Source organism: Nelusetta ayraudi, unplaced genomic scaffold, assembly GCF_046127955.1.
Source record: "Nelusetta ayraudi isolate G7.1 ecotype Tasmania unplaced genomic scaffold, CSIRO-AGI_Nayr_v1 ptg000011l, whole genome shotgun sequence".
In the NCBI taxonomy this organism is placed as follows: Eukaryota; Metazoa; Chordata; class Actinopteri; order Tetraodontiformes; family Monacanthidae; genus Nelusetta; species Nelusetta ayraudi.
Window position 1 is genome coordinate 18,427,626 of NW_027466061.1, and position 25,666 is coordinate 18,453,291.

The 25,666-nt window shown below is 42.3% G+C and overlaps 1 protein-coding gene across 1 annotated transcript in view; it reads right to left on the reverse strand.

Annotated features, from left to right (window-relative positions):
* The window catches only part of crhr2 (corticotropin releasing hormone receptor 2), a 30,741-nt gene extending 9,044 nt beyond the window's left edge, over positions 1-21,697 (reverse strand). Inside the window, exons 1-6 of the mRNA XM_076021636.1 lie at positions 20,605-21,697; positions 20,369-20,488; positions 4,315-4,400; positions 3,725-3,831; positions 2,746-2,863; positions 2,472-2,625 (exon numbers count right to left, since the gene is read on the reverse strand). Coding sequence (XP_075877751.1) covers positions 2,472-2,625; positions 2,746-2,863; positions 3,725-3,831; positions 4,315-4,400; positions 20,369-20,488; positions 20,605-20,725 — 706 coding nt within the window. The 5' untranslated portion in view covers positions 20,726-21,697. The remainder of the gene's footprint in view (positions 1-2,471; positions 2,626-2,745; positions 2,864-3,724; positions 3,832-4,314; positions 4,401-20,368; positions 20,489-20,604) is intronic.
* Positions 21,698-25,666: the final 3,969 nt, after the last annotated feature.

Consider the following 25,666-nt stretch of genomic DNA (forward strand, 5'->3'; position numbering starts at 1 on the left):
GTTTGCACTCAAATGATTACTTGTTGCTTTCAGTCCCTTTTGCACGCTCAGAAATGGGAAAAAGGGCTCTTGTCTACTCTGCTCCTTCCACTTGGAACGTGTTGCAAAAAGACTGGGAATTGACTGAGCCTTTACATCCACACTAAGAGCACTTGCGACAACCTCCTCATACTGTAATTGTTTTCTATAATTTGACTGTAACTGTTGATTTTAAATTGCTGTAATTTTTAAGGTTTGCTGCCTCTTAGCCAGGATTCCCTTTGAAAAGAGGTTTTTAATCTCAATGGGGATTTCCTGGTTAAACAAAGGTTAGATAGAAAAATCAAGTCAGATCCAGGGCAGTTGAAGATGCCCCGTTTGCTACCTTATGTGGAGTGTAAAAGGAAATTCACTTTCAAATCAAAACAAATTTGAAAAAAGTGATTTGACCAACTTTTACCAGCGGCATACATCATATTTAAAGCAAAGCAAATCGTTTTGGCTCGTGCCTCAGGGAGGCTTTGAACATCATCGTCCTTCCTTCATGTCACAACCTTTGCATTTATATGGGCTTTGGGACACTGGAGGGAACTAAAGGACCTCTGAAAGGCAAGTTCACATTTATTTATGCATATACCTTTTCTGTTTTCACAAATGTACAAGTAGCTGATTGGCTGGCAGCAGCTTGATGTGAGAAAACAGCCCACACAGACAGCTTTGTAGGGGTTTTGCACTTGAATTTGTGCGTCTCTCCTCAGGCGAAGTTTTCGAGGACCACTGTGGAGCCATTACAGATGTCTCCTTCACTGTCTAAATCTGCAGTGCCTGACTTGTTTCATGCACGAGTGGCCTCTGTGTCAACGCTGTTACACACTACATTTGGGCCTGTTCTGCATGCATCAGGGCCCTTTTTGCTGTTGCATGTTAGGAAAAGTCGTCTCCTTCAGCCCCGAAGCAGCCACTCATCACTGCCTTTCAAAGTATAGCCAGCTGCTTTGACTTCAGTCACTGTGGTGGCAGAGATATTTCCCGCACCCCTGTGCACTATCAATTCATAATGAGTTGGAATTAACTCTCTTAGAGGCTGTTACACATTGTATGATTTTTGGCCATCCCAGACGCAAGACGACCCTCATGGCAAAATCTTTGGTCGTGGCGCTAAAACAATGGTTTTAACGTCGCACCGTGAGACAGGTTCAGGGACAGCCATTGTCACAGTCTTTATGCCAAGCCATGACTGAGTCCAAATTATCATTCTCTTCCCTTCTTTCTTCTGTGCACATTAATGCAACTATAAAAATGTTTCAAACTTGAGTTTACATGTTTGTTTGTTTTTTTGTGGCATAGATTGACTGCGTTTTCAGCAGGCACGTGGCTTCAGTGCGCCCTAAAGACTGCATATTGACATACAGTACGTCGTATCCTGCGATTCAATAAACGTTCATCGTACAGTCTGCCAACATCAAACTTGATGTGTCACCAAGTAAACCACCAAAACAAATCAATTAAATCTGGAAATGGCCATTTTATGCCCCTTCAAAACAAGAGCTGCATTTGTAAAACATACCATATACCACTTGCTGTCAGCAATAGCGCTGATTAGATATGACATTGCACGCTTGCAAAGTCACGCAACACACAAAAATACACACAACCAACAAAAACAGCCGTGGCACAGCGAAATGCTGCAAATAGTGAGAGACTGAGTTTGACCTGGAGAATCATTTATGCTGAAGTGAAATGAACTTCAGTGACAGGCGGCATGTTCTAGCCTTTAGACGAACACAGGAGAAGATCTCCTGTAATTTTTAATTTACAATTTCCAAGTAGGTCATTCCCCATGCAGTGCATTCAACTGCTGCACACATTTTCCATATTTATAAGAGTCGTCTGCCAATTAATTGGAAAAAGCAGTTACCTGATCATGGCAATATAATATACTCAGGTACATTAACTGCTTTATATGCTTTGGGGCAATACATGTGTAAATGCATTACATGCAAATATTCAAATAAAACATTAAATGGAGGGTTTATGCCATACAAGGAATAAAATAGTGCACAAGTGGCTGTAACTGAAGCACAACGATTTATTTCAGATCTGAAGTAGTGCTTTGATTTTAATTACAGAGGATTTGCCCTTCCTCGGAGAGGATAATCTAATCACCATGACCAGCACATTAGATGATTAAAACATGACAAATGCCTCCGACATTTATGTCCATACAGTATTTTTGTATAAGAGTGTCCTCTTCAAAAGCATTATTGTAACTTGTAGGTCTGGTTTGCCGGTCATGTCTGACACAGCAGACACATTTCATGCTTAAATTCAGTTTCTAGCTGCAGGTTTTTCACCTCGTCCTTTGTTTCCATTGTGCTTAGAGATTTGTTACACTCGGATGTTTACTGTTTCATGCCTGCGCTGTCAAAAACTGTGAACCATCTGACCCGAGTGAAACGAGATGCTCCGTGAAGCGTGTCCAACATACTCACACCAGCCGATGAAAAGGAAGACCCACTTTCGGAGCTTGTCGGTTGAGTAAGTCATCACGATGGCAGTGTGAAGGTAACAGCCCTCGACAAACATCCAGAAGAAGTTGGTCACCACAAAATAGTTGTAAATTGTTGTAATTAACCGACACCAGGGCTGAGGATAAAAGAAGAAAGGCTCAAAATTACAAGTCAATACCAATTGTTGAGAAAATGTGTCGGCCGGTCCGCAGTGTGTCCAGCGCACGTCAAAGTGAATTGCCTGGTGCGGCTTTACCTCGTTGCTCTCGTGGATGTTGTGGTCGATCAGCTGCAGCAAAAACCACATGACATTTCTCAGGATGAAGGTGGTGATCAAGTTCCAGTGGATGATGTTTCGCAGACACCGTATGCTCCTGTGTCACAAGTTCAACAAGAGACACATTTCACATTGTCATTTGATGGGGACCAAGAAAAACAACAGAAACAGAAAAGCAAAGGAACACAATCAACACATGAAGCAAATCATAAAAATTGTGACCGACACTGACACTGAAACTCTGTAATAATAAATCTGTTGTTCAGTCCAAGCTCATTCCTTGGCCTTGAGAGGGAGTGGCAGCGATACAGTGATGGAAACCAAAGGGAAAAACTGAAATGTGAGGACTTCTGTGTTGGAGATGTTAAGACTCACATCACATCTTGAAGGGCATGAGATACATGCTTTTAAACCAACACCATATATTTTTCTACATCTAAATTCCCTTTTTATCCCCCTTGCTGTACTGTACTTGTTGTACTGGACTAAACAACTTTTGTTGCCTGCCTAGCACCTTCTCACAGGACTTGTCTTATTCTTAAGACATAGCAGTCAGGTGCTGGGCAGGAAACCAGAGTTATGCAGTCTTATACTGGCCAGCCAGGTGAATTGAAATAGAAAACAATGTCACAAAACTATCATTTAAATTGGGAAAAACAAAACAGTGCTGCTTTACTTAAACATTGTTTGCTGCAATAAAGTCTTATCAGCCAAATGGACAATTTACCAGGAAAAGAAAATAATTGCTTAATTTTGAAAAAAAAAAAAAGCAATATGTTCTTAAATTGTTATGCCTCTCTGTGTACATGGTAATGAAAAGCTGATCTTCAGAGTTCACTCTAATTGACATGAGCGAGGTAGTAATAAATAGTCCGAGCACATTAAATAAATTTGCTCTTTCTTTGCTGAGGTCTTATGCATGCGGGACACATCAGGACTGTCCTATTTCTGTACTTGCCTTAAGCACAAGAAGAGAATGAAGGCCACGACTAGAGCTCCCACGGAGATGCAGTGGCCAAGGTAGTTGATGATCAGCGCAATCTTGTAATGCATGGGATACTTTCTCTGCAAAGACAACAAGCACATGACTCTGTGGAAGACGCCGGCAGCTTAAAGAGAAAGACAAAGACATCGCAAAACATTCGCCGAGAAGCGGCCGCGGCTCATTTAGGTTAAACGGCTTGAAGGTCCCAGATGTCTTTGGCACACTTCGGATGGGCCTGAAATTATTCGAGGAAAATAGATCGGGGCCCGGAAATAGACTGAAGCAGGAGACAAGATGTGAGGTAATCAGTTCAAAATCTCATTACATTCAACACATCAGGCCTACTGTTTGCCCTCAGGCCACGCTGAAAGGGACACTGACTGGCGTGTATACTGATGTATTTGTTGATCCATCCGGAATGATGTATGAAACATCTTAATTGTGCAATTGCTGGCCCATAAGCAGCATGTCATTGGAACGCAACGTTTCCCCTCTCCGATTCGTCGTCGCCGCTGCAATGTATAAAACTGGCAATAAAGGAGAACAAATAGCTGCACACCGACCTTCTCTTCCAAAATGGGTTCACAGCTGGAGTAGTTGCTCTTCAACGCCCAGGTCCCATTATCCATGCACTCCCTGTATGCGCTCCCTGCGAGATAACAATGAATTATTAACCTCACATTCACCTCCATTAATTCACCTCAAATCTTTGTTTCCCTCTACGCCACTTGAATCAGATTCTGAACGGCTGCTGGTGTGGTGTTTTGCCGGTGCTGCTGGTGCCGGCTGCGGCGGCGGCGGCGCTCACCTGACAGAGCTCAGGTGGGACACCGGCGGCAGCGGCGTCTTTGTTATGCAGAAAACCACTTTCACCATCAGCTATTTTTAATTTGGCCCGAGAAGAAAGCCTCTTAGTCCTGACAGTGTATTAGGATATGAACTTTGAATTTTTCATTATGGCCATCATAGCAGCACAGTCACAGGGTGCCTCTAACTCTCAGCGCTCCCATATAATACGATACGTTTGTTTACCTCACAGCAGTTGGCTTGAATGATTGCTTGAGTTACTGCACAGCCACACTGTACAGTAATCTAATATGGCATTTTGGGGGATTAACAAAGTGCACACTTTGTTACTGTACTATAGTAGATTTTTTCAGGTATCTGTACTTTAGTTGAGTATTTATTTTTCTGACGACTTTTCACTTTTACTCCCTAAATTTGTTGACAAATATCTGTAGTTTATACTCCTTGCATAGGAAAAACATGCTCATTACTTTTATGGTTGAAAAATACAAATTCTGTTCAAAGTAATTCACAAATAATTTATTACAGTGATGATTATAGTGATTATTGTGATGAATTTTGCTGTTGTGTACATATGTAAAAGTTGGTCATATTTTTGAGGGCGCTTAGGTTAGAGTACCTCGGCTTCAGGGCCACTGTTCAGCACATTTTCAGTAAAGAGGAAAACAAATATGTACAAAATAACATTGGTTAGTTATTAAAAGTATAAACATCCAATAATGGCTGACTAACTTCTACTACTATGATCATGACGACGACGACGACGACGACTAACTTATACTACTTTACTTACTTAAGTACATTTCAGAACCTGCACTTTCTCATTTTTACTTGAGTAAAGGAGTTGAATCAGTACTTTTACTTTTCCCAGAGTATTTTTATTTTTACAGAAGTATCTGTACTTTTACTGAAGAACAGAGTGTGAATACTTTTGCCACCTCTGATGAAGACTGATGTTAATTTGAAGTCTTTTTTTATGCAACTTTTGAGAAGTCAGAGACGTTATTTGTTGGAAACAGTGTCTAAAGCAGGTCACGTGCTGCACAGCACATTACAGAGCGAACTCTCCGTAGCGTTTTTTTCGTCACAGTGCCTGGAGGTTTAGAAACCATTCCACTTCCTCGGGAATTTGTTTGCATACACTCGCCCACGACGCCGAAGATTCCTGTCGACACCACAAACAATATGTTAGAATGCGAGGAAGCCGCCTGCCTGAGGCAACTCTGGAAGCATCAGAGTCAGTTCCCTGCATTCGATTGCACGTTACATAATGTGTCATTTGTATTTAGAGGGAAGTCAAGAGAGAGAGAGGGAGGGAGGGAGGGGGAGAGGGTGAAAGAGGGGGAGAGAGAGAGAGCTTGTGGCAGCCAAAAACAGGAACAAGGGGCAAAAATGTTGTCTGCATTCATCTGTCTGGCAACACCTGCCCCAGCGCTGCTGACTTAGCTGCTATTAAGAGTAAAATCTCTGCTCAAAATCAAAGTTGGCTGGATCCCCGATGATTGCCGTGCACCTCTAATGTGCCGTGCCTGTGCCTGTGCGGTGTACAGTGGGGGAAACAATTGCTTCGACATGTTCATTGATCAGTTGTCATGCGGCATTTATCCAGAGCCGCTGTACTGCTTAAGCAACCGTGAGATGCAGCTAATGTCTCATGAATGATTGGAACACAAACTGAGGCCAATTGAACATGGAGAGATGGCTGTTTGTTTGTTTTGTTTCATTATTGAAAATGGCGAGTTATTCCCGCAGACATTAATTTCTCTCCAGGGCGCCATATAGGTTTCAACGGTGCCAGAGTGGAATCAAAACTCGAGTTAACAAGGGAACGTGGCTTAGCCGCATTAATTTCATGGACTTGGAAATGCGAGAGGAATAGTTCAGTCATGGAGGAAACACATTGCACCTCATAAATATAGCTCTTGGAGGTTTCATGCAAGCACAGCAGTGTTTTGGGCTTCGATTTCCTTTGTGAGGAGTCCGCTCTGCAAGCAGTCTACAGCATTTGCACCTCACCCTGGAAAGATTTCTCCATTAGTGACAATAATTGTCAATAAAAAACAACAGATGCGGCGCGCAATAACGTAGCCCGCTAAATTAGTACCCTAATTACCAACTCACAGGAAAACAAAACAATATTACCAAATTATCAAAATGGGCCATTGTCTTTCCAATAGAAATGACATCATATCGAGGCACTTTCTATGTTACACATGGGGCCTTCGAGAGACAACACTGTCAGCGCACATCAAGGCGTCTGCCCTTCAAATTTCTTGCACGGACAGAGCGGCAACCGGCAGCAAAGTCTTTTCAGGGACCAATCTTGGCCCCTCGTAGCAAATTTCACACTGTCACATTTGAGACAAGCAGCCATGGTGAAGGGACAGAGGAGGGGGAGCAGGTCGGAAGTTTGTCCCGATGAGATGTTCCGCTGAGGCGCGACTAATTCAAGGCAGTCGTGCAGGAATAGCACATTTCTGACACGCCATCTGCACGTTACACACTGTATGGCTCATCTCTCTCTCTCTCTCTCCCTCTCTCCCTCTCTCCCTCTCTCTCTGTCTTTTTTATAACTTCAAGGCACTCTACTCATTTGCAGTTAATAATAACATGCTCATATTTATTCTTGAATTTTTGATTGGAGGCCTGCCGAACGCCCAACCATGTGTAAAGATGAATCAAGAGACAAAAACTAAAGCACAGCTTCTCAAGTGGCTCAGACTGTGCCAGCACTGCCCATCTCCGCTTCGATCAGCAACAATTGTACAGCTTTTTATTGCTGATGTGCATGAAAAAAATGTTGTCCATAACTGCAGAAGGATGGTACTTTTTTTAAAAAAAAAGAAAAAAAGAAAAAAAGAAATGTCTCTCCAGGTCCTAGAACTCCATCCAGGCAGTAGGTGTGAGTGCGAGTGTGAATGCTGGTTTGTCTCTATAAACTGGCAACTAGTCCAGGGTGTAACACTCCCTCCTCCCAGTGACAGCTGGGGTGGGACCCCAGCGACCCTGAGTGAAGGGGAAGCCGGTATGGAAAATGGATGGATGGAAATCAGGGGAAAGCAGCTGCATGAAACACGATTTTCAACCAAAAAAAGAAAACAATAATTTATTGATTTGTACATTCTATGGCAAAGAACAGCCAGATTGAGCTCTGCCGTGTTCTTACAGCTGAATAAATCTGCGCTATTAACTGCAAGAGCTGCACTGAAGCCACTGGATAATTATAGTACATCGTTTTTCACTTAAAGGTTGTGTAAGCCCAGCTCCCTTTGTCCTCCCAGTTTGATTGTTGTGTGCATGCTTCGGCTTGTCATCTGTCTCTTTTGTTGCGTGTTACTTTGGAGGCAGTAGGCCGCTCAACGGATGGGTTCTGGTTGAAAGGCGGATGGGCTCAAGGAAAGTAGGAACAGACAGACATTACTGTGACACCTCATTGAAGCACCCGGTGGCTGTTTTTAGCCAACCACAAATACCCTATTGCTTTAGTTGCTTTGTCATGCGCAAGACTTCAATTTCCAGGCTGTTGAGGTGATGAAAAGGCTGATAACCAGACGGTGAAGCATCAGAGCAGCTCATGAGAGCGGCACACCTGAGCCAGCGAAGGAACGTCTGCCGCAGTGAACCAAGTGCAACAGGATTTCAAAAAGGATGAGGACAGAGTCAGCTATGCCGTGCTAGAAGAGAGTGGAATCGCTCAGCTGATTGTAGTCACTTAGGCAGTAAAAGCTGGAGCAGATCAGCCGTGTTGCAAACACAGATGTCAGAGAGGAAGTGAGCATGTGAGGCTACTGCAGGTCATCACTGGAGCTCCCTTCTGATTCTGTTTCAGTCTCAGCCGAAGGAACATTTGCAAAGAAAAAATATAATAATGTGTAAAATAAAATGTTACTGAAGTCACACATTGGCTAGATGGTAATAGATTGGAGTTTCAAAATGTATTTTAAAGTATTTTACTTTGTCATTTTGTTTTAGTTGATAAAGTGCCTTAATAAATTCAAAGGTTCTGGGAACACAATGAGTTTAGTTCAGCGGGTTAAAAAAATGGCAGAGTTGTACCTTCATGGTATCATTAGTTATAATGCAAATTACTGGATTTCTGCAACGGTTCTTAACGTTTTGGTTTCGGGTTTTGCTACACAGCAACAGGCTAACCTGTCTGTCCTGAAAATGAAGGCCTGAAGGGTACTTCTCAGCAGTGGTCTGAGTGATTGCCACGTTGAATGCTTTGGGTGCTGTCTAGACAGCTATTTGACATAAACAGGATTTTAGAAGAAACGTGGTTGGCACACAAATCAGCACTTTGAAAATGATCCCTTAAAAAAAGCAACAACAAAAAAAAAATGCTCAACAAGACTGCAGGATATGAAAATGGGTATGAACGTTCGAAAACAATTCAACCGGTTTTCTGTAGGTTCTCAGTTTCCTCCCACAGTCCAAAGACATGGACAGGTCTAAATTGGCTGGAGGTGTGAGAGCAAATGGTTGTTTGTTTATATGAGAGCAATAGAAAAGGTGATAGTCATCAGCATTCATTACTGATGCTGTTGCAATGTGTGCCACAAGTTCCTGAAAATGTTAAGCGTTGAATGAAAAGTATCGCCATTATCATGCACCAGCAGTCAGCTAACACACATTATCGCCACAGACACTTCTGCGTTTCAAATTGAATCTTTAGAGAGGGGAAAATCCTGTCAGATCTGACACCGGTGGCCCTGTGACGAACGTGCAATACACCAGCTGAAGCTGTGCCAGCACTTTGGCAGTGGCACCGTTTCAGGAATTTTCCAACCTGCTTGACGGCAGCTTTAATCTTGCCTTCACCCAAGACTTCAGCAGTGTGTATAATCCACATGACAATCATCCACCCAACCCCCACACCTCCGCCACTCTGACTCTGTGCTGTGAGAAACCGCTTCTTTAGCAAATTAGAGACGACGTCCTCACCTCGGCCTCGCCCTGAAGAACATATAGTGATATATCTGAATGAAACCAGCGGATTTTACTTCCAGTGATTAGATGTGGGAAGTCCGTTACTGCTTGTGTGATTCTTCAGGTGTGGTTTTAAGTCCTTTGGGCTGATACATGATCTAATGATGCTGGATTTGATGATGACTGTCGCATGGCTGGTGCAGACTCAGAGAGGAGAACATCCACAATCCAGAAGGTTTGATATGAAACCCGAAATAAATCCAAGGCAGACACACCGATGCTTGTGTCTGTTAATCTAGGTGAAAAGTACACTGTGAGCAAATTAGTTTGTCAATCACTGCAGGAAATCAAGCAAAATAGAAAAAAACAAGAACAAAAATAAACCCCGAGGCAAAGTGACGTTTCTGCTTGAGGCAGCGAGCGCACGGCTGCGTTAATCATCACTTGCATAACACACCCACGTCTTTATACTTCCAAGTTTAAACCTGCTGGTCAGCAGCTCAGTTCTTAATGCGTCCTGTGGTTCTCTATCTTCATATGTATCTTAACATACATCATTACACTCAGGTTACTAAAACCAGCTTGTTTAAAACTTTCATGTCGACATCACAACCTCGCAACATCACAGCTGTACAGGAGACTTTGACTGAACCAAGTTCGACCAAATGTCCCATGGCAGCTGCAGCTACAACACACACACGCACACACACACACACACACACACACACGCATGCGCACTGTCCCATCCCTGTCACATTCAGTCTATTGCACATTTTTGTCAGAGGTGCTGAGGCTTTTATAAAGCCGAAAAACAAAGTCTCTGGCTCTCAACATTATCAGCATGTCCCCAGAGTAAAAAAAGGATTATCCTAAATACCTCATAGGGAAGTTTATCTTGAGAAAACCCTGGAGCCTGCAGCACACTAGACCACATTTCATTAATGCAAAAGTAATTAAAAGCTTTCTCGCTCTCTCAGATTTCGTGGATGTGGGTATTGACTTGACCATTCACTTCGACAACTAATTATGCACAGAATTAATTCAATTTGGTAGGGTTTGTCACCTAACTGAAGTTACGATCACATCAATACGGCGATGTGATCTCAGAAATCTGTGATAAACTCTGTCAGTAGAGGAGCACCTCACCTCAGTCCATTTACTGAACCTTTTTTTTTTAAAAACAATTTAAAGTGTCTTTTTATGCAAAATAAGACCTTTTTCAGTGAGTCGCAAACTGCCAAGAAGGGAGAAAATTCCATCCTTCTTTTGTCTTATCCCATTTCTGAAAATCAGCCTTTTTTATTTCTCAGAGGGCATTAATACCTCTCTCAGGAAGAGCTGTGGCCTCGGTCTCAAGACCACTTTTACATGGTCTCCATCACGTTTTGGTCTTGGATTTGTATTGGTATAATGGTCTTGTGGGGATTTCAAAAACCAGGCAGGTTTTGGTCATTATTATTGCGGTGCCAACAAATAAGACGCATCTGCATGTCTTAAAAAAAAAACATATAAAAATATATTTTAAAATGCATATTTTTCTCATTGGTGCACCGCCGGCCAATACTTTATTGTCTCATCTCTTAATGACTGACTTCTCACAAACTGCAACATGATGCTTTTGTTCTACAACTCATGCGAGTGGTAGCATCCTGTTGATTGTAACACTGTTGGTCTTGGTCATCACTTGGACTTGATACCCCCCAGTCTTGGTAGCGTCTTAGTCTCGGTTTAAAGCGATCTTCACTGCGTCACTTTTTCCAGGTAAAAAGCATCCGTATTCCCAGACATTTAAAACAAAGCATTTTTGCAGGAGGCTCTAAACATGGTGCTAATTGCACTTTTTTTTTGGAAAGTAAAAAAAAAACATCCTGAATTAACTCACTGTGATGAGGAAAGAACTAACTTATTTAACAATGTTGTTCCCAGTTGCACAGATTGAAACATTAGGGGCTGAAGATGGATACAATGTCAGCTCTTTCATGTCACACATCAAGGAGAGAGTGAATAAGGTATGATAATGAATGCAGACAATTTAAATTTACTGTGCACCTGCATATGGTTCTTCTATGGCCTGAGGGGAAATCGGGGGAAGGATATGTCACTCAGTGTGTCAGTTGTGCCAGTATGGCTGAATTACTTCCATCGGGGAGGACAGAGAAAAAATAAACTGAGAGCTCCATTACACATGTCACACTCCACTGAGTATAATAAATGAAGTGATTTTATTATTTATTATTTGACTCAAGTATCAATGTGGTGTGTTATTTCTCAAGCCCAAGGCAAGGTTGTAGCGTCCTGAGATACGTCAAGAAAAAGTCATATATTTATTATTCATTTATTTTCCATGCCCGCTTAATCCCGAGCTCAGGGTCACGAGGGTCTGCTGGAGCCTATCCCAGCTGTCTTAGGGCGAAGGCAGGGTGACACCCTGGACAAGTCGCCAGTTCATCACAGGGCCACAGAGAAACAGACAACCATTCACACTCACATGCACACCTATGGACAATTTAGAGTGTTCAATTGACCTCACATGCATGTTTTTGGAGTGTGAGAGGAAGCCGGAGAACCCGGAGAGAACCCACGCAGACACAGGGAGAACATGCAAACACCACACAGAAAGGTCCCAGGCCTGGGCCCCGGAATCGAACCCACGGCCTTCTTGCTGTGAGGCAGCAGCGCTAACCACTGCGCCACCGTGTCGCCCTATATTTATTATAAATATTTATATTTAATAAATAGTAACAATAATGTCAACATTTTCTGTGTGATTACAACAACACAGCTTCAGGAAACCTATCTCAATATAACCTGAAACTGATTGTTGACTCAAAGTTTTTAATCAGAGAATTAAATTGTCTTAAAAAATAAATAAATAAATAAATAAAATAAACATTGCTCCCGAGTAATAACTATTGGAACGGGCACGCCAGCCAGTGGAGCCTGAGCAACACTGGGTGATCTTTACACCACAGCTGTGTCTCTCAAGCTTTACAAATTCCGCCTTCAAGCATCCGTGACACATTCGTTTTCATGCATAACTGCAACCATGGGTTATAGAATCTTGGCGTCTTGCCGGCGAGATGATCAAAATCTCGCCTCACAGCTTCACACCAATCGTTTGGTGAGCGACATCGAGCAAATGGCTGCTCGCTACAAGTCCATGGCCTCGAGGGGAAATGGTAAGCCATACATACAGCATTGCGCTAATGAGCACATTATATCACAATGCGCAAAGTAAAAGCATGTGTACGCATCACACTGTGTAAGTGCTAAATGCATCTGATATTACAGCCAAAGACGACAATTAAGTCACTTTATAATCTGCAAATAATACAAATAATACGAGTTAGGCAGCAACCTCTTCCAGTCTTGCCTACATTTTCAAATGGTCGGATTTGCTAAGATCCCGCACAAAGAGTCGAAGTCAACTCTCACGCCAACAGATCAGCTGCTGGTCGACCTGACAAATGGCAGCAGGTGCAAAAACATGGGAGAGACAGTATTTAAATGAGGATTGGGTGCGTGTCACTGAATCTTTCACACAAAGAGTTTGTGTGCGGAACAGAGTGACCCCAACGGCAGGATGAATTTTAATGGCATGAGACTCAAGGTGTCAGTGCAGACGAGGTGAAGAGAGGTTGCGTTTCACTAGGAATGAGAGGTACAACAGGTGAAATAAAGAGAAAGGAGGAACTACACGGTGCAGCTGCAGGATGCAGCATTCTCCATACTGATGTACACAGAAACTTGGTGAGCTGGTCTTGTGGCATCAAAAAATAAAAAAACGGATGAGCACCATTTCAAATGAAGTAGTAAAAGTAAAGACGCCTAAACAAATAAACAAACGTTATCCAGATCACAAGGCAGTTAAGTAATGAACAGTGTTTCTTGCACTAAGGTGGAAATGCCTGATTCTACTTTATCAGACAACCACATAAACACAAACAAGCTCTGCAGATATGGCAGGTGCGTTTGTATATAGCTGCCACCTTTTCTTTGTGCGTGAGATCAGTTTTACACTTTTTTTTCACATGCAAACCTACAGGAAATCACATCCCAGAGTGTGTGTGTGTGTGTGTGTTTCAATGTGAGGCAGGCTGTGGGATATTTAAAAATATAATGATGATCCTCGCCAAAAGGCAACCGTGACATTACAGTCAACAAGAAGAACACAGCATGCGGCGCAAGAATAAGCAGCAGACCTGTTCCACTTTATAATGGTCTTTAGTGTGAAATTGGTCTCAGTCTATTTTATCTGTTTCTTTGCACATTATTGAATGAGGAAAGGAGGTTTGATTAGGGCAGGTGCATGATAAAGGGCATTGGGACCATGGGTGGAAGGGCTGAGGGGAGAGTTGTATTAGTGTTCATTTCACAAAGTACATCCGTAACCACAGATAAAACAAGAGGAGATGGAGAAGGAGATAATAGTTATTTCAAAAAAGGCCCAAAAACATATAAAGTCGGTGGTGCAGGACAGAATTGACAGAATGATAACGGAATAGCATGAATAGTGCATGTTGTTTGTCTTGAATACACAAGGTCAAATCTCAAAGCAATAGAAGAAAAAAAATCTTGAGTCCGACCATTTATTATTACTTTAAGCAAATACTCTAAGAGCCCATATCAAATGGATACTTATTTTTCACCCAATACTCTGGTGGAGCAGCTTCAAATGATTTATCATAGAGGGAAAAAGGAATCTTAAGAAAATTATAAGAAAATATTTAGTTCCCTGTTTACTGTCCAGACCATTCCAGAGTTCCAGCACACATTTTCTGGACAGTACAACCAATAGTAGAAGTAGTAGTTTATTTTTATTAATTTATTTAAATGAAAACATGTTCTTGTCGTTATAAATTGAAAGATTGGAAAGAGGATTCTGTATAATATCAGTCGTTTAAAACAGAAAGGTGCGCTGAACCATCTGACTGACAGATTTTGTACAATATTAAAATACTGATTACGCAAGCTGGTGATGTGCATGGCACGCAATACAAGAAAACCATCACTGGCTAAGCCCAGAATGATTTGCAGTACATACTATACAGTGTAATGACTTCAAAAAAGATTTCCAGCCGAAACCAAAAACGTCACAATGAAAGTCATCGTCACAGCTGGGATCATCAAGTATAGATGCAGGAACAGCAACAAGAAAGAAACAAAAAAGGCAGAGCTGCAGGGTCTTGTTCAATTTGTCAACGGCGACAAAAGAAGGAATAATTGAAATAAAAAGCCGGCTGAACCCTGAAGCACAGGATTCGAGGATGTTTCACAGAATAAAGACACAAACAAAAAAAACCAGAGCAGATTAGTCAAATCAAATTAACCCAGTGGACTCAGAATGTGATATTTTCCTCGCAGGCAATAGTGATCACACATTCCGGGGAAGAAAATCCTGTACACTGACTTTAAATTGTGCGCCAGAGGTCAGCTACTGTGTTGAGCTGCGTGACCCCTGAGCCACAGGGGAGTGCAGCCAGGGGAGACTGGCACCGACAGGACCCACCTCCCCCCACTCCCCTCTCCCCTCCCCTGGGGGGGGGCACGGTGTGCAGTGGCTGGTGAAATGTTTGTTACATATGCTGACCTGAATTCGTTGACTGATTCACCTCTCGCCAGGTCTCACCGTGGAGAAGTGGATCAAAGGTTCCGAGGTTGCTTCTCACAGCAGGGGAGCTACTTTGCAGACGTGCTGAGAGCAGACGTAGGATCACTTTGCACACAGTCGCCTGCACGAGACACAGCGGCGAGGATATGAGCGATTCCCAGCACGAGAGCTGCACCGGCAGCGGGAAGTGAGGCTTTTTTTCCCCATGAATGGGGGCTTTCACACCAAAGTGGAACGTTTTCTTTATCGTCATTCCTGCTTACCATGTTTGTGAAGAACGTCATTTAAAAAAAAAGCATGAGCATTTGAGCGAGTGCATTCTGGCCTTGCCCTAACAAGCAGCATGTAAATTCATTAACACATGCGGAGATCATAAAGGCTTTCACGGATCATCAGTACACTCTGTTATCCAACACATCTAGTCTGAAAAGGCTGCACCTGACTTCCCCAAAATACGCATTGACCCCTGGAGGAGTGGCCTGAACTACAGCAGTGACCCATAAGTAAGCCATTCGACAGGACCAATCAGTATCCTGATGCACAATGTTGCCTTTGGGGCAACACGTCGATCTCTCCTCACCAAACCTGAAACACACTGTAGCACTGACACGTCTCAGACTTTATTAATCCTGATAAGAGAATCAATGAAGTTCTTACAGTCTCGACCTTGACCCCTGTGAATCAAAGGCACATAATGTGTCCACAGGTTGTCTGCTCACTGTTTGTTGCTAGACTAACACACGTGGACAAGGGAAGGTCAACAAGTGTCCAGTTGTGATCTGCTTTTAGATAGCAAAACTGAAAGCACACACACCCTGCAATGCAGTTGTAATTCTGTTTTTAAATAGAAGTTTTCCATCTTGCCAATAATGAGTCATTCATCAAGGATAGCCAATCAGTTCCTTTGACAGATAAGGAGAGGTTGAAATATGACAAAAGTTCCAAGCTGTGAACAGACAGAAAAGCTCATGCAAGTGGTGAACGATGACTCCTGCTAACAAGAACAATGCGGATGCTGCTGCAGCACCAGTTTTAGAAGAAATCAAGTGATTCCCCGCATTAAAAGAGCGAAAAAGCATCATCAAAGGCTTTTTTTTTAGAAGATGGCGTGTTTCACTCTATTTCCAACTAGCTTTGGCATGGTGCCAAGCAATAAGCAACAGGGTGAGAGTGTGCAGCGGCAACAGGGCAGCCAACAGTCCATCTTTTTGGAAGGTTGGAAAGCCCAATTTGAAAATATCATATCAACCAATGCAGCTTCTCATCCATTTTCTTTTTGAGTTCTCTTTAAATAAATGAAAGAAAAAAACGCTACTTTTACACCCCGAGACACTTTTAATTTGAAAAATCTTTAAATTATATAAAAACCAATCCAGTCAAATCAGTCGTCACTTTACATTACATATACATACACTCAGACAATCATGCCTATTTGTTTCTAAAGAAGCAGCACAATGCCTCTTGGAAAGAAAAATGCATTCAATCTAGAACCCCACTGCAACTGTGCTACAAAGCTGTGTGGAGTGCACACTTCCCAAGAAAGTAGCGCATTAGTATTTTATGCGGCATAATTGTGAGAGGCGCTACTCCCTCTTGAGCGATTAATCCAAAGGATTTAGAAAACTAGTTCTGTCCGGCATGCAAGGCAACAAATCACCTAGATTTAGCCTGGAATTGAGGGAGAAAAAGCTGACAAGTTGACATTAATAGCTTTAATCTGCAGTGCTGTGAACATTTTGTCCCACCACAGGCCTGACAGAAAACATACGACGTGCTAGTGATATGACAAAGACAGTGGCCGACTTTGCACCTCGCTTAACAGCTGTCTGGTGAATTGTGTCTCCCCCGCTCCCCAACCTCCACCCCCTCGAAGAAAAAAGAAAGAAAAAGAAATGACAACAGTACACAGGAAGGTTTAAAAATGCATAAACCTCTCAAGCCACTCTGCAGGAGCATTAATATTTATATATGCCTGAGGAAATCAGAGGGAATTTATAGCGTCTTACTTAAACAAGACCTTTCAAAACGGTGAAACCTGTGATTTTTTTTTTCTTTGGCAAGACAATTGAAACATTTTGCTTGAGTTTAACATCCTTTTTTTAGACACGAGCACACAACGCTATGTTTAATACGCTGCTCTCCACAGTTAGGCATCTGGGAGTACGACGCACGAGGGCCATGTTCTTAAAATATAACGGAGGCCTTCCTGGGTCATGCTTTTCCAATATGCAGGTCTGTAGCATAAAATGTTCCAACTCCAAAGAGGCAAATGGAGGAGAGTCTATTGTTAGTCCAGGGGGTGAGATGCATCGTCTCCATGTGTACAGAGGAGGCAACATGTTTGTCCAGACACACAGGCAGGAGTTGTTAGAATAGTAATGCCTCAGAGAACATTTCATCTGCTCACTGGACTTTTAAACTGGACTGTGTGAGTAACACTGCTGTGTAAAACACCTGCTAAAGGTAATTGCTATTGTTAGCTCGCCCTATATTGCAATTTACATTTTGCAATTATCCATGGAGACCAAAAAAGATGACTGCAATTAATGCATCCCAGCAGGATCCAGACTATCACTGCAGTTGCCTGTGGCAAGAAAGGCGAGACACAAGCAGCTACCCATGATTTGTACAACTTGTGCAACTTGTGGAGTCCTACAAACAAAGCTGTTCTCCTGTTAATTGCTTTACATCACTCACAGGTGCTGACTTGCTAAAGCGATTCTATCGTAATGTCAGGAGATGTCGTTGCAACTTAAAGTTTTGTTTGATTCTAGAGCTATTTGGCAGGCACAAAGTGTGAACATTGTTATTAATTGTGGGGGTTTTTACCTTGAAAGAAAAATGATTGAAAGTCCACAAAAACATCACTGTTCGGCAAAGATGCACACTGCTACAAACTCTGTGTGATAGATGGAACAACAAGCCATTAGACCAAAGCTCAACTCAAAAGGAAGGGATTTCCCAATTGATTACGCCTCTTGCATCAATATTAACACTTCCCTCAGCCCAGTTGAAGAGGCAGCACTAATCCCAATAGATGCTTAGTGCCGCAGTCTGTTAGAGTTCCTGTGTAATAAAATAACAACCCAGACAAACCAACTTGCCAATGCAACTCTGATAGAAAAAGAATTCCATGTCTCCGCCTCTGTTATCTTGTGAAGTGGATTACAGAACCAGCTGAGAGTCCCAAAACACTAGAGACAATGTGTGAAACAAGCTGCCGAGTGCGCTCTGTCAAAAAGCAGCAAAATGGAAAAGCTTTAAAATCATCATATTTCCCACAACCTCATTAATGAGAAATATGAGTAAAATTAAACTAAAAATGTGCTCTCTTGCAGTGGAAAAGGGATGTTTGACCGGATTGCTGAAACCAATGAACCTCATAATCTCATTTACAGCGACAGTCCAAGTGAGTCGAGAGATTTGCGTCTTCGGCCGGCTGAAGGGAAACCCCGCAGGGTGAGAGGGCACGCCTTCAGCCAGCCGCACCATGCAAAGCACAAGGCAAGCAAAACCAAAAATACTACTGTGTGTAGAAAACACAACCAACCTGGGTCCTGTTTTCTCTTTGCAAATAGGGGAGAAAAATTGACAGGGCCATCAGCAGATGTGGGCGTCATTTAATCAACTGATGGCACTAAGCTCTGGGCTCTAAGCTCAAGCAAGGCGGCAAAACAGTCATGAGCTGCCCACAATGAAATGAGCGGCATCTGGACTGCTGGCATCAGTAACAAGCAGCAAAACTCCACGGTGATGCAAGGGAACAGCAGAGCAATCACATATGTCACCTTCAAACTAAAATCCAGTTCTTCTTCATCTCATCTAAACCTCTGATTCCACTCACAGTGCTTGTAAACCTCTATAGGCGACGACTCAGGGCCTCTCAGAAAACCCAGAAGGCCATTTGTGTCCGGCACATTTGTCAGCGCTCTGGTCTGAGTGGAGGATCAATTGTTCTGAGATGTTTAATCATCGCAATTTCAACCAATCACGCCTCCCTCTGCCGGTCAGAAAGGCATTGATCCAGAAAAAGCCACCAATGGGTGAAGAGATACGTCATTGTCAATCATATGCAACTAATACTTAGGATTCAGCAGGTGGGAAAGGGGTAAATCAATGCACCACCAGGGTGTCGTGCAGTCAGCGCGGCGTGCACAGTCAGGGTTGTTTTGGTTTTTTTTCACCTGCACCTGAGCCTTTTTACAAAGATAACAGCACCATTAATGGAGCATTAAGGCCGCTGCAACTCTAAACTGGGCTCCTCTTCCTGTGAGCGTCAGATCATTTTTTCACTGGCCAATGAACGGTAGTATTGACTTGCGCGCCAGCGAGAACTTCATCAGAGCTATGACTAATATGACACTTGCGTAATGTGAAGGTGTCGGTGTGAGAGCGGCTCTCGGTTGCCGGGACGAAAGGATTTGGAATTACTCAGCCTCCCATTTCAGCTGGTGAAAAAGTTTTTTTTTTTATCTATTCATTTATTTATTTATTTGTTTGTTTTAAAAATGTATCCAACTGTTGGCAACGCAGAGTTGCTGTTATTGGTGGCGACTCTGGCTCAGACTTGACGTTAAGAGTTGGTGATGGGAGGCAGACAGGGGAAACACAAGTCCACTCCGTTGCATTGCTCTATTCGCACAAGCACGAGCAGCAGGGAGGTGAGCTGTGGGATGACAGGTGTGAAGATCCATGTTCCAGATGCAGGTGGCAGAAAAACAGGGCTGCCAGGCTGACATCCCTCACACAGCACACCGCTGCAGTCTCCTGGGCTGTGTCTACATACCACCACTGTGAACATTCTTTCAGTTGACATTGATTTTTTTTTTTTTCGTGGTTTTTAATCTCAATTTATTATTTGTAAAAAACAACAAAAAAAAGGGGTGTTTTTTTCAGAATTTCATACATTTCTCAAACAAAGATACTACAAAAAAAAATAGTTGATGGAAGAATTAACACCAAGCACAGAAAAACATTAGTGATTGATTTCACAAATTAAACCAGCAGGTGTTGATCCAGCTGCTTCTCTGACAGGAGGAGCAATAATGACTGAGACTTTATTTCCTCAACAGAAAATAACAATGGAAATCATATATTTTACCACAATAGTCAAGTTTGGCTGAAGCGGGCACTGTGAGCACTTTTCCTTTTTTTTTCTATTTGTTTGGATTAATTAATTCATAATTCGTCAGTTATTATTCTAGGACCCAATATTCAGATTCACTGTGATGAATTTGAAATCAGAGAAGTTTTGTTTCCACAGCTCTTACTTGTTGTGTTGTACTTCACCCCGTTGATGTACTCGGGGCAGGGTCTCTCCACAATCCTGCCGCTGCCGCTCCGCGGCCAGCACGTTCCAATCTCATCGGTCGTGGCGTTGCAATATAAACCTAAAAAAAAAAATTAGAGGCTTTTAAGTTTATCCTTTCCTGCAGACACAGCAATTATTTTCATCCTCCACCTTCTTTTTAATAAAAAAAATTTAAAAATTTAAAAAAAAAAATACCATCAATGCTCTGCAAGGACAATGAAGCGTTCTCCATAAAAGTGTCCTGCAAAGCGTCGATCAAAGTACAGTTCAAGTCGGCGAGCTCCCCGAAGATGATCTGATAAATAGTCGCGTCCATAGCGGGAGATTTCCGGAACAGATTTAGAAAAAACAAAAAAACAAAACAAATGGCACTGGGGAAGGCGAGAGGATGGATGGAGGCTCAGTGAGCAGCGGCGTGCGCGGGCTGCTGAGTCGGATCCGCACGAATGACAACCACTGAAGGCGCGCCGCGCTCGCGCTGCCTGCCATCCGCGCGCCCGACCAATCACAGCCCCGCAGACGGGCACATCCGCTCGTCCGCCGTCCACGTGCCAAGGCGGCCGACAAACAACACGCCGCTCTTTGTCGCCGCGCCCGCGACGCATCTCATGTCTGTCACCCACCTGTCGTGCTCATGACTGGGGGAAAGGTCTCGGCTGGGAAGAATTCAATATAAAGTGTGTGTGTGTGTGTGTGTGTGTGTGTGTGTGTGTGTGTGTGTGTGTGTGTGTGTGTGTGTGTGTGTGTGTGTGTGCGCGCGCGAAGAACCCACCTGTTGAGGAGTGGACAGCAAATAGTGCGAGCGTCAAATTTGACAGAATATTGGTTTAATGGGCTTTGACGTTTGTCAGGTTTTTAAATAGGTTTGAATTATTTTTTAAAACACATACGTGCACTTCACTCACGAAATGATGTTATTCATGTATTACGTTAGGCTACTGAATTTAAAATGTGAATGTAAAATGAATAAGTAGAAGAAAAAGTCAGGTGTAACATGTAAATGTGCACAATGCTCTAGAGCAGTGTTTTTCAACTACTGTGCTGTGGCACACTGGTGTTCCATGAGACAATGTCAGGTGTGCTAAAGAAAATTATCCGATTTCAATTGGTCTAAAAAAGTATTTAACAGAATGTAAGCCTATTTTCCTCCTTCAATTCCTCTCAGGATATCAACTTTGTGTGCATCTAAACCGACCCAGGTTTACATTGAGTGAGTGTGAATAAATGAAGAGATTATATTGTCATTGATTGAAAAGAGTAATTTTATAATATTTTGGTTGTTGGTGTGCCATGGGATTTTTTTTATTGTGAAAAATATGTCATGGCTCAAAAAAGATTGAAAATACTGCTTTATTAATACTGCAGAATTCTGAAGTAAGATCTTTAACTTAACCACACAATCCAACTCTAACCCTGGATCTCTAAGGTCTCAAATCCTCTAAGAACATCTCACAAACTGTTTAATTCAGTCATGTGTAAGAATCATGAATAAGAAATTCAGAGAACAAGCACTCCGAGCTCCAATCATCAACATGATTGAGAGTGATTGTCATGAGGTTCAAGTTAAAACTCTTGTCCAAAGGAGGTAAGACACCGGTTTGATTCAAGTCAATAACAATAACAAACAACAAACAAATCATGTCGTCCAGCTGGATGACTGGATTACTCTATCTTAGAAACTCTAATGGAGAACATTTTCGCGTTGCGTTAGTTTTGAATTTCAAATCAGCGTCATTTAGCAGATAGAAACCAAGGAGGAACCACTCAGCATGTTGCTCATGAGGTCAGCTCTGGAACAAATGTACAGAAACTTGAGCAAAAATGTGATTGCTGTCAACTTTATCAAAATTCTAAGTAGATTATTCAGTGAGTTCACTGTCTATCTCATGTGTCCACAAGAACATATTGATGGACATCAGAGGGAAAGCATCAAAGGCACCGCGAAGCTGCACCCATTGAACACTGCCCATGCAAATTCAGATGCATATGATGCTTGTGAAACCATCTGCTGCTTTCACAAATGGCACAGGGCAGGCTCAGGGAGCAGGAGTTTTAAAAACTAAGCAGATTTTCAGTTTGGAACAGTTCTAACACAGGAGCAAAGCCATGGCAGACTCCTTACTCTAATCTCCTACGTGCATATACGGCAAGATTTAAAATAAGAAACAGTACATTATACTCGTAAGGATTATAGTGCCGGCCGGAGGTCTGTAAGATTAAGTTCAAAGGCTGAAGATTATGAATGATTCTGCTTCATAGTAGAGATTTGGTTTCTGTCTGGGCTCATGCTTTCATTTTGTTTTGTTTTTTTTTGGTCAAACAAAAACTGGATTTACTGTATGCATTGGGTCAAAGTGAACTGAGGTGCTACAGCAGACCTAAACTGCAATTGGAAGGATTTATTTGGACTTAGCATAATGCGGAAACTGCCTGTGAATGCCTGTTTGAAGCACTTAAAAAAAAGTATGTTTGTTTCTCCTGTGAGAGGGAATATTTTGTGTCAGCCAAAAGAAAATCGGCAAAATAACAAATGATGGCTGAAAATACAGTATAGACTCTCTTACAAACCTTTTGGGTTTTAACTAAAAAAAGAATTAAATAACTGTGGAAAAAGCAGGAAATAAAATCTAATAATGGTGAGGTTTCCCTTCCTCCCTGGGTGATTGTGTTCAACAGGGGATAGCTGTTGAACACAATCGCCCTCTACTGCACTTCATGACCAGAAAGAAAAACTGTAGTCTTTGAAAAATAATTGTTTTCTCCTTAGCATGGATTCCTAAATGTGGGGAAAAAAAATGACAATCATAGTGAGGATGACGTTTCTCTCTCCCCTCATTGAACGCAACACAGCTCTGCAGATTTTGCATAATATTTGTAATTCTCACTGAGGTTGAGTGACTCTCTGGCGCCTGTGTTGTCTTCCAAGAGCATTTCGATGAGTGCACAGTTTGCATAAAAGATGTCAGCACATGTCACTTGATAGCCCCCCAAAAAACAAACAAAAAAATACAGAAGGACGTGACGCATTCATTAATGGGCCAAATGTAAAAATGCTCGACAAGTTCATGAACTGCTTGACCTTTACTCTAATCATAAAAAGCAATAGCAATTTACACAACCCCAGCCAGTGGAAAAACACTTTTCATCTGATTTTGAAAAAAAGAGTCAACCAGTAATAATATGTCCTTAAAAATTTTCCTGCAAAACTTTCAAACCGAATCTGCCTAAAAAGTGACATGTTGAAGATAACGGACTCCAATATCTCTCTATGCTTATCTGTTGAACTGGAGACGTGACCTTTTTACTGGCACAAGGCTACCTCCCTCTTTGCTCGCCCTGAGCTTCCAAACACATTTTACCAGCCCCTCCAGCCCTCTGGTCACGCACTGGCAGGACTGTGTCAGCGCACTGCTGCACAGTCCAGCGTTTCAATGTTGACTTGGCCTGATGATGAGCAACGTTAGGATTATAATTACCCCCTGTCCCCCAACACCCACACACACACACCCACACACATACACACACACACACACACACACACACACACACATACACACACACACACACACACACACACACACACACACACACACACACACACACACACACACACTATTATTAGAACACTGAAAAGTTATTCAATTCTTCCACAGACGCCCCTGAGAGCTGCATCAATAGAGGCGGAAAAGCCAGCGGTCTCCTCCAACGTGCGGCCACCACAACTGAGTGTGGAGAGAAAAGCCTGTGATTTCTTTGAGTGTATAGCCGCAACCTAAGACGTTGTGGCAGGCTGTTATTTATAGAACAGGGGGCTGAAAAGAGAATGTTTTCATTGCCTGAATTTGCGTTGGTAATTGTGCTTCAAGCTAAAAGTCGACCGACTCCTCAGCTCACACGATGTTCCAGAAATAAATTATCCCACCACCTTGCAATTGCATATAGAAATGTCACCAATCAGCCGCACCACATTGTTTGCAATTCGCACAAAAACTCCGCAGGCTGAGGAAAAAGGGCTGCTGGACGCCAGCGTGTGCTACAATTACCCCCCTTTTCATACTATATAACAGCCTCCTCCCTGTACGTTCCTCTCTCGGTGCTAGCTCCATTTCCATTGCCGTGCTCTCAAACAGCAGGTGAGCTGAGCGATGTCAGAGTTTATGGAGAATAATCAATACCAAACGTGGTTATAAATCCAGCAGGCCGGAGGACCACCTCCGCTCAAAACCAGAGTAAAGGGTTGAACAGACAGCAAAGGAAATCAAACACAGAGAGGATGTAAATTCAGAAGAAGGCCACGCTGCGCTGCTTTCTTTCTCAATCCAAACAACTTTTGTGCGGGGAGGAGATAAGGAAGGGCCACCTTGCCAGTTGGAAAATATAATTTAAAGTGTGCCTGGAAGAGCTGATATTGCGGTGGACTGCCACATTTATGTGAAAATATGGGAATGCTGCAATATGGAAACTTTCTGAATTCCCCAATTGGCTGAGAACGTCTCTAGAATGTCCAATGTGGAGTTGTTTGAGAAGAACTGCCGTAACTCAACACGGCATAGATGATCACACAGGAAGAACTCCACTCATTTTGTTTCTTTATTTAACTTTGATGGTGGATAGGTTAATAACCTTGACGCAAACCAGAAACACCACATTAGACAACACATAAAAATGATCAATATAGTAAAATAAATCTCTGACCATTAAATGTTAACTATAATGTCAGTTCACAAACACATATAATATCGTGGTACAATCCATGTCTGTAATTTTTTCTTAAATATCAGGTGATGATTATCATTCATTCAAATTATGAATCAAATTAATTTCATAAAGGACTAAGAAGGAGAACTTAATAATCAATATTCAGTCAGTGCATCAAATTAAATTTAATCTGATTCTTTAATTTGCCTTTCTTTCACATTCATAGTGACATTTAAATTTAACAAATGAAAATAATGATGTTTACATACCGATAGCCTTTCTCATCATTTAAGCACTGATGCAAACAAACTTGTCTTTCCCCTACAGCAGCATGCTGAGCTCAACAGACAGACAAGACAGACAGACAGGCCCAGCTAATCAGGATGTCCTCTCCCTCACTCTCCTGCCTTCCTGCCCCAGTCACCATATTGCCACCATCCTTGTTATTATCTTGGTGTTCACATGCTAATTATTTTGATTTCATTTCCTCTTCAGAAATTGAACGGAAGAAAAAAATATAGCATCTCTGTGTGATTGTTCTAAATTAACATCCAATATC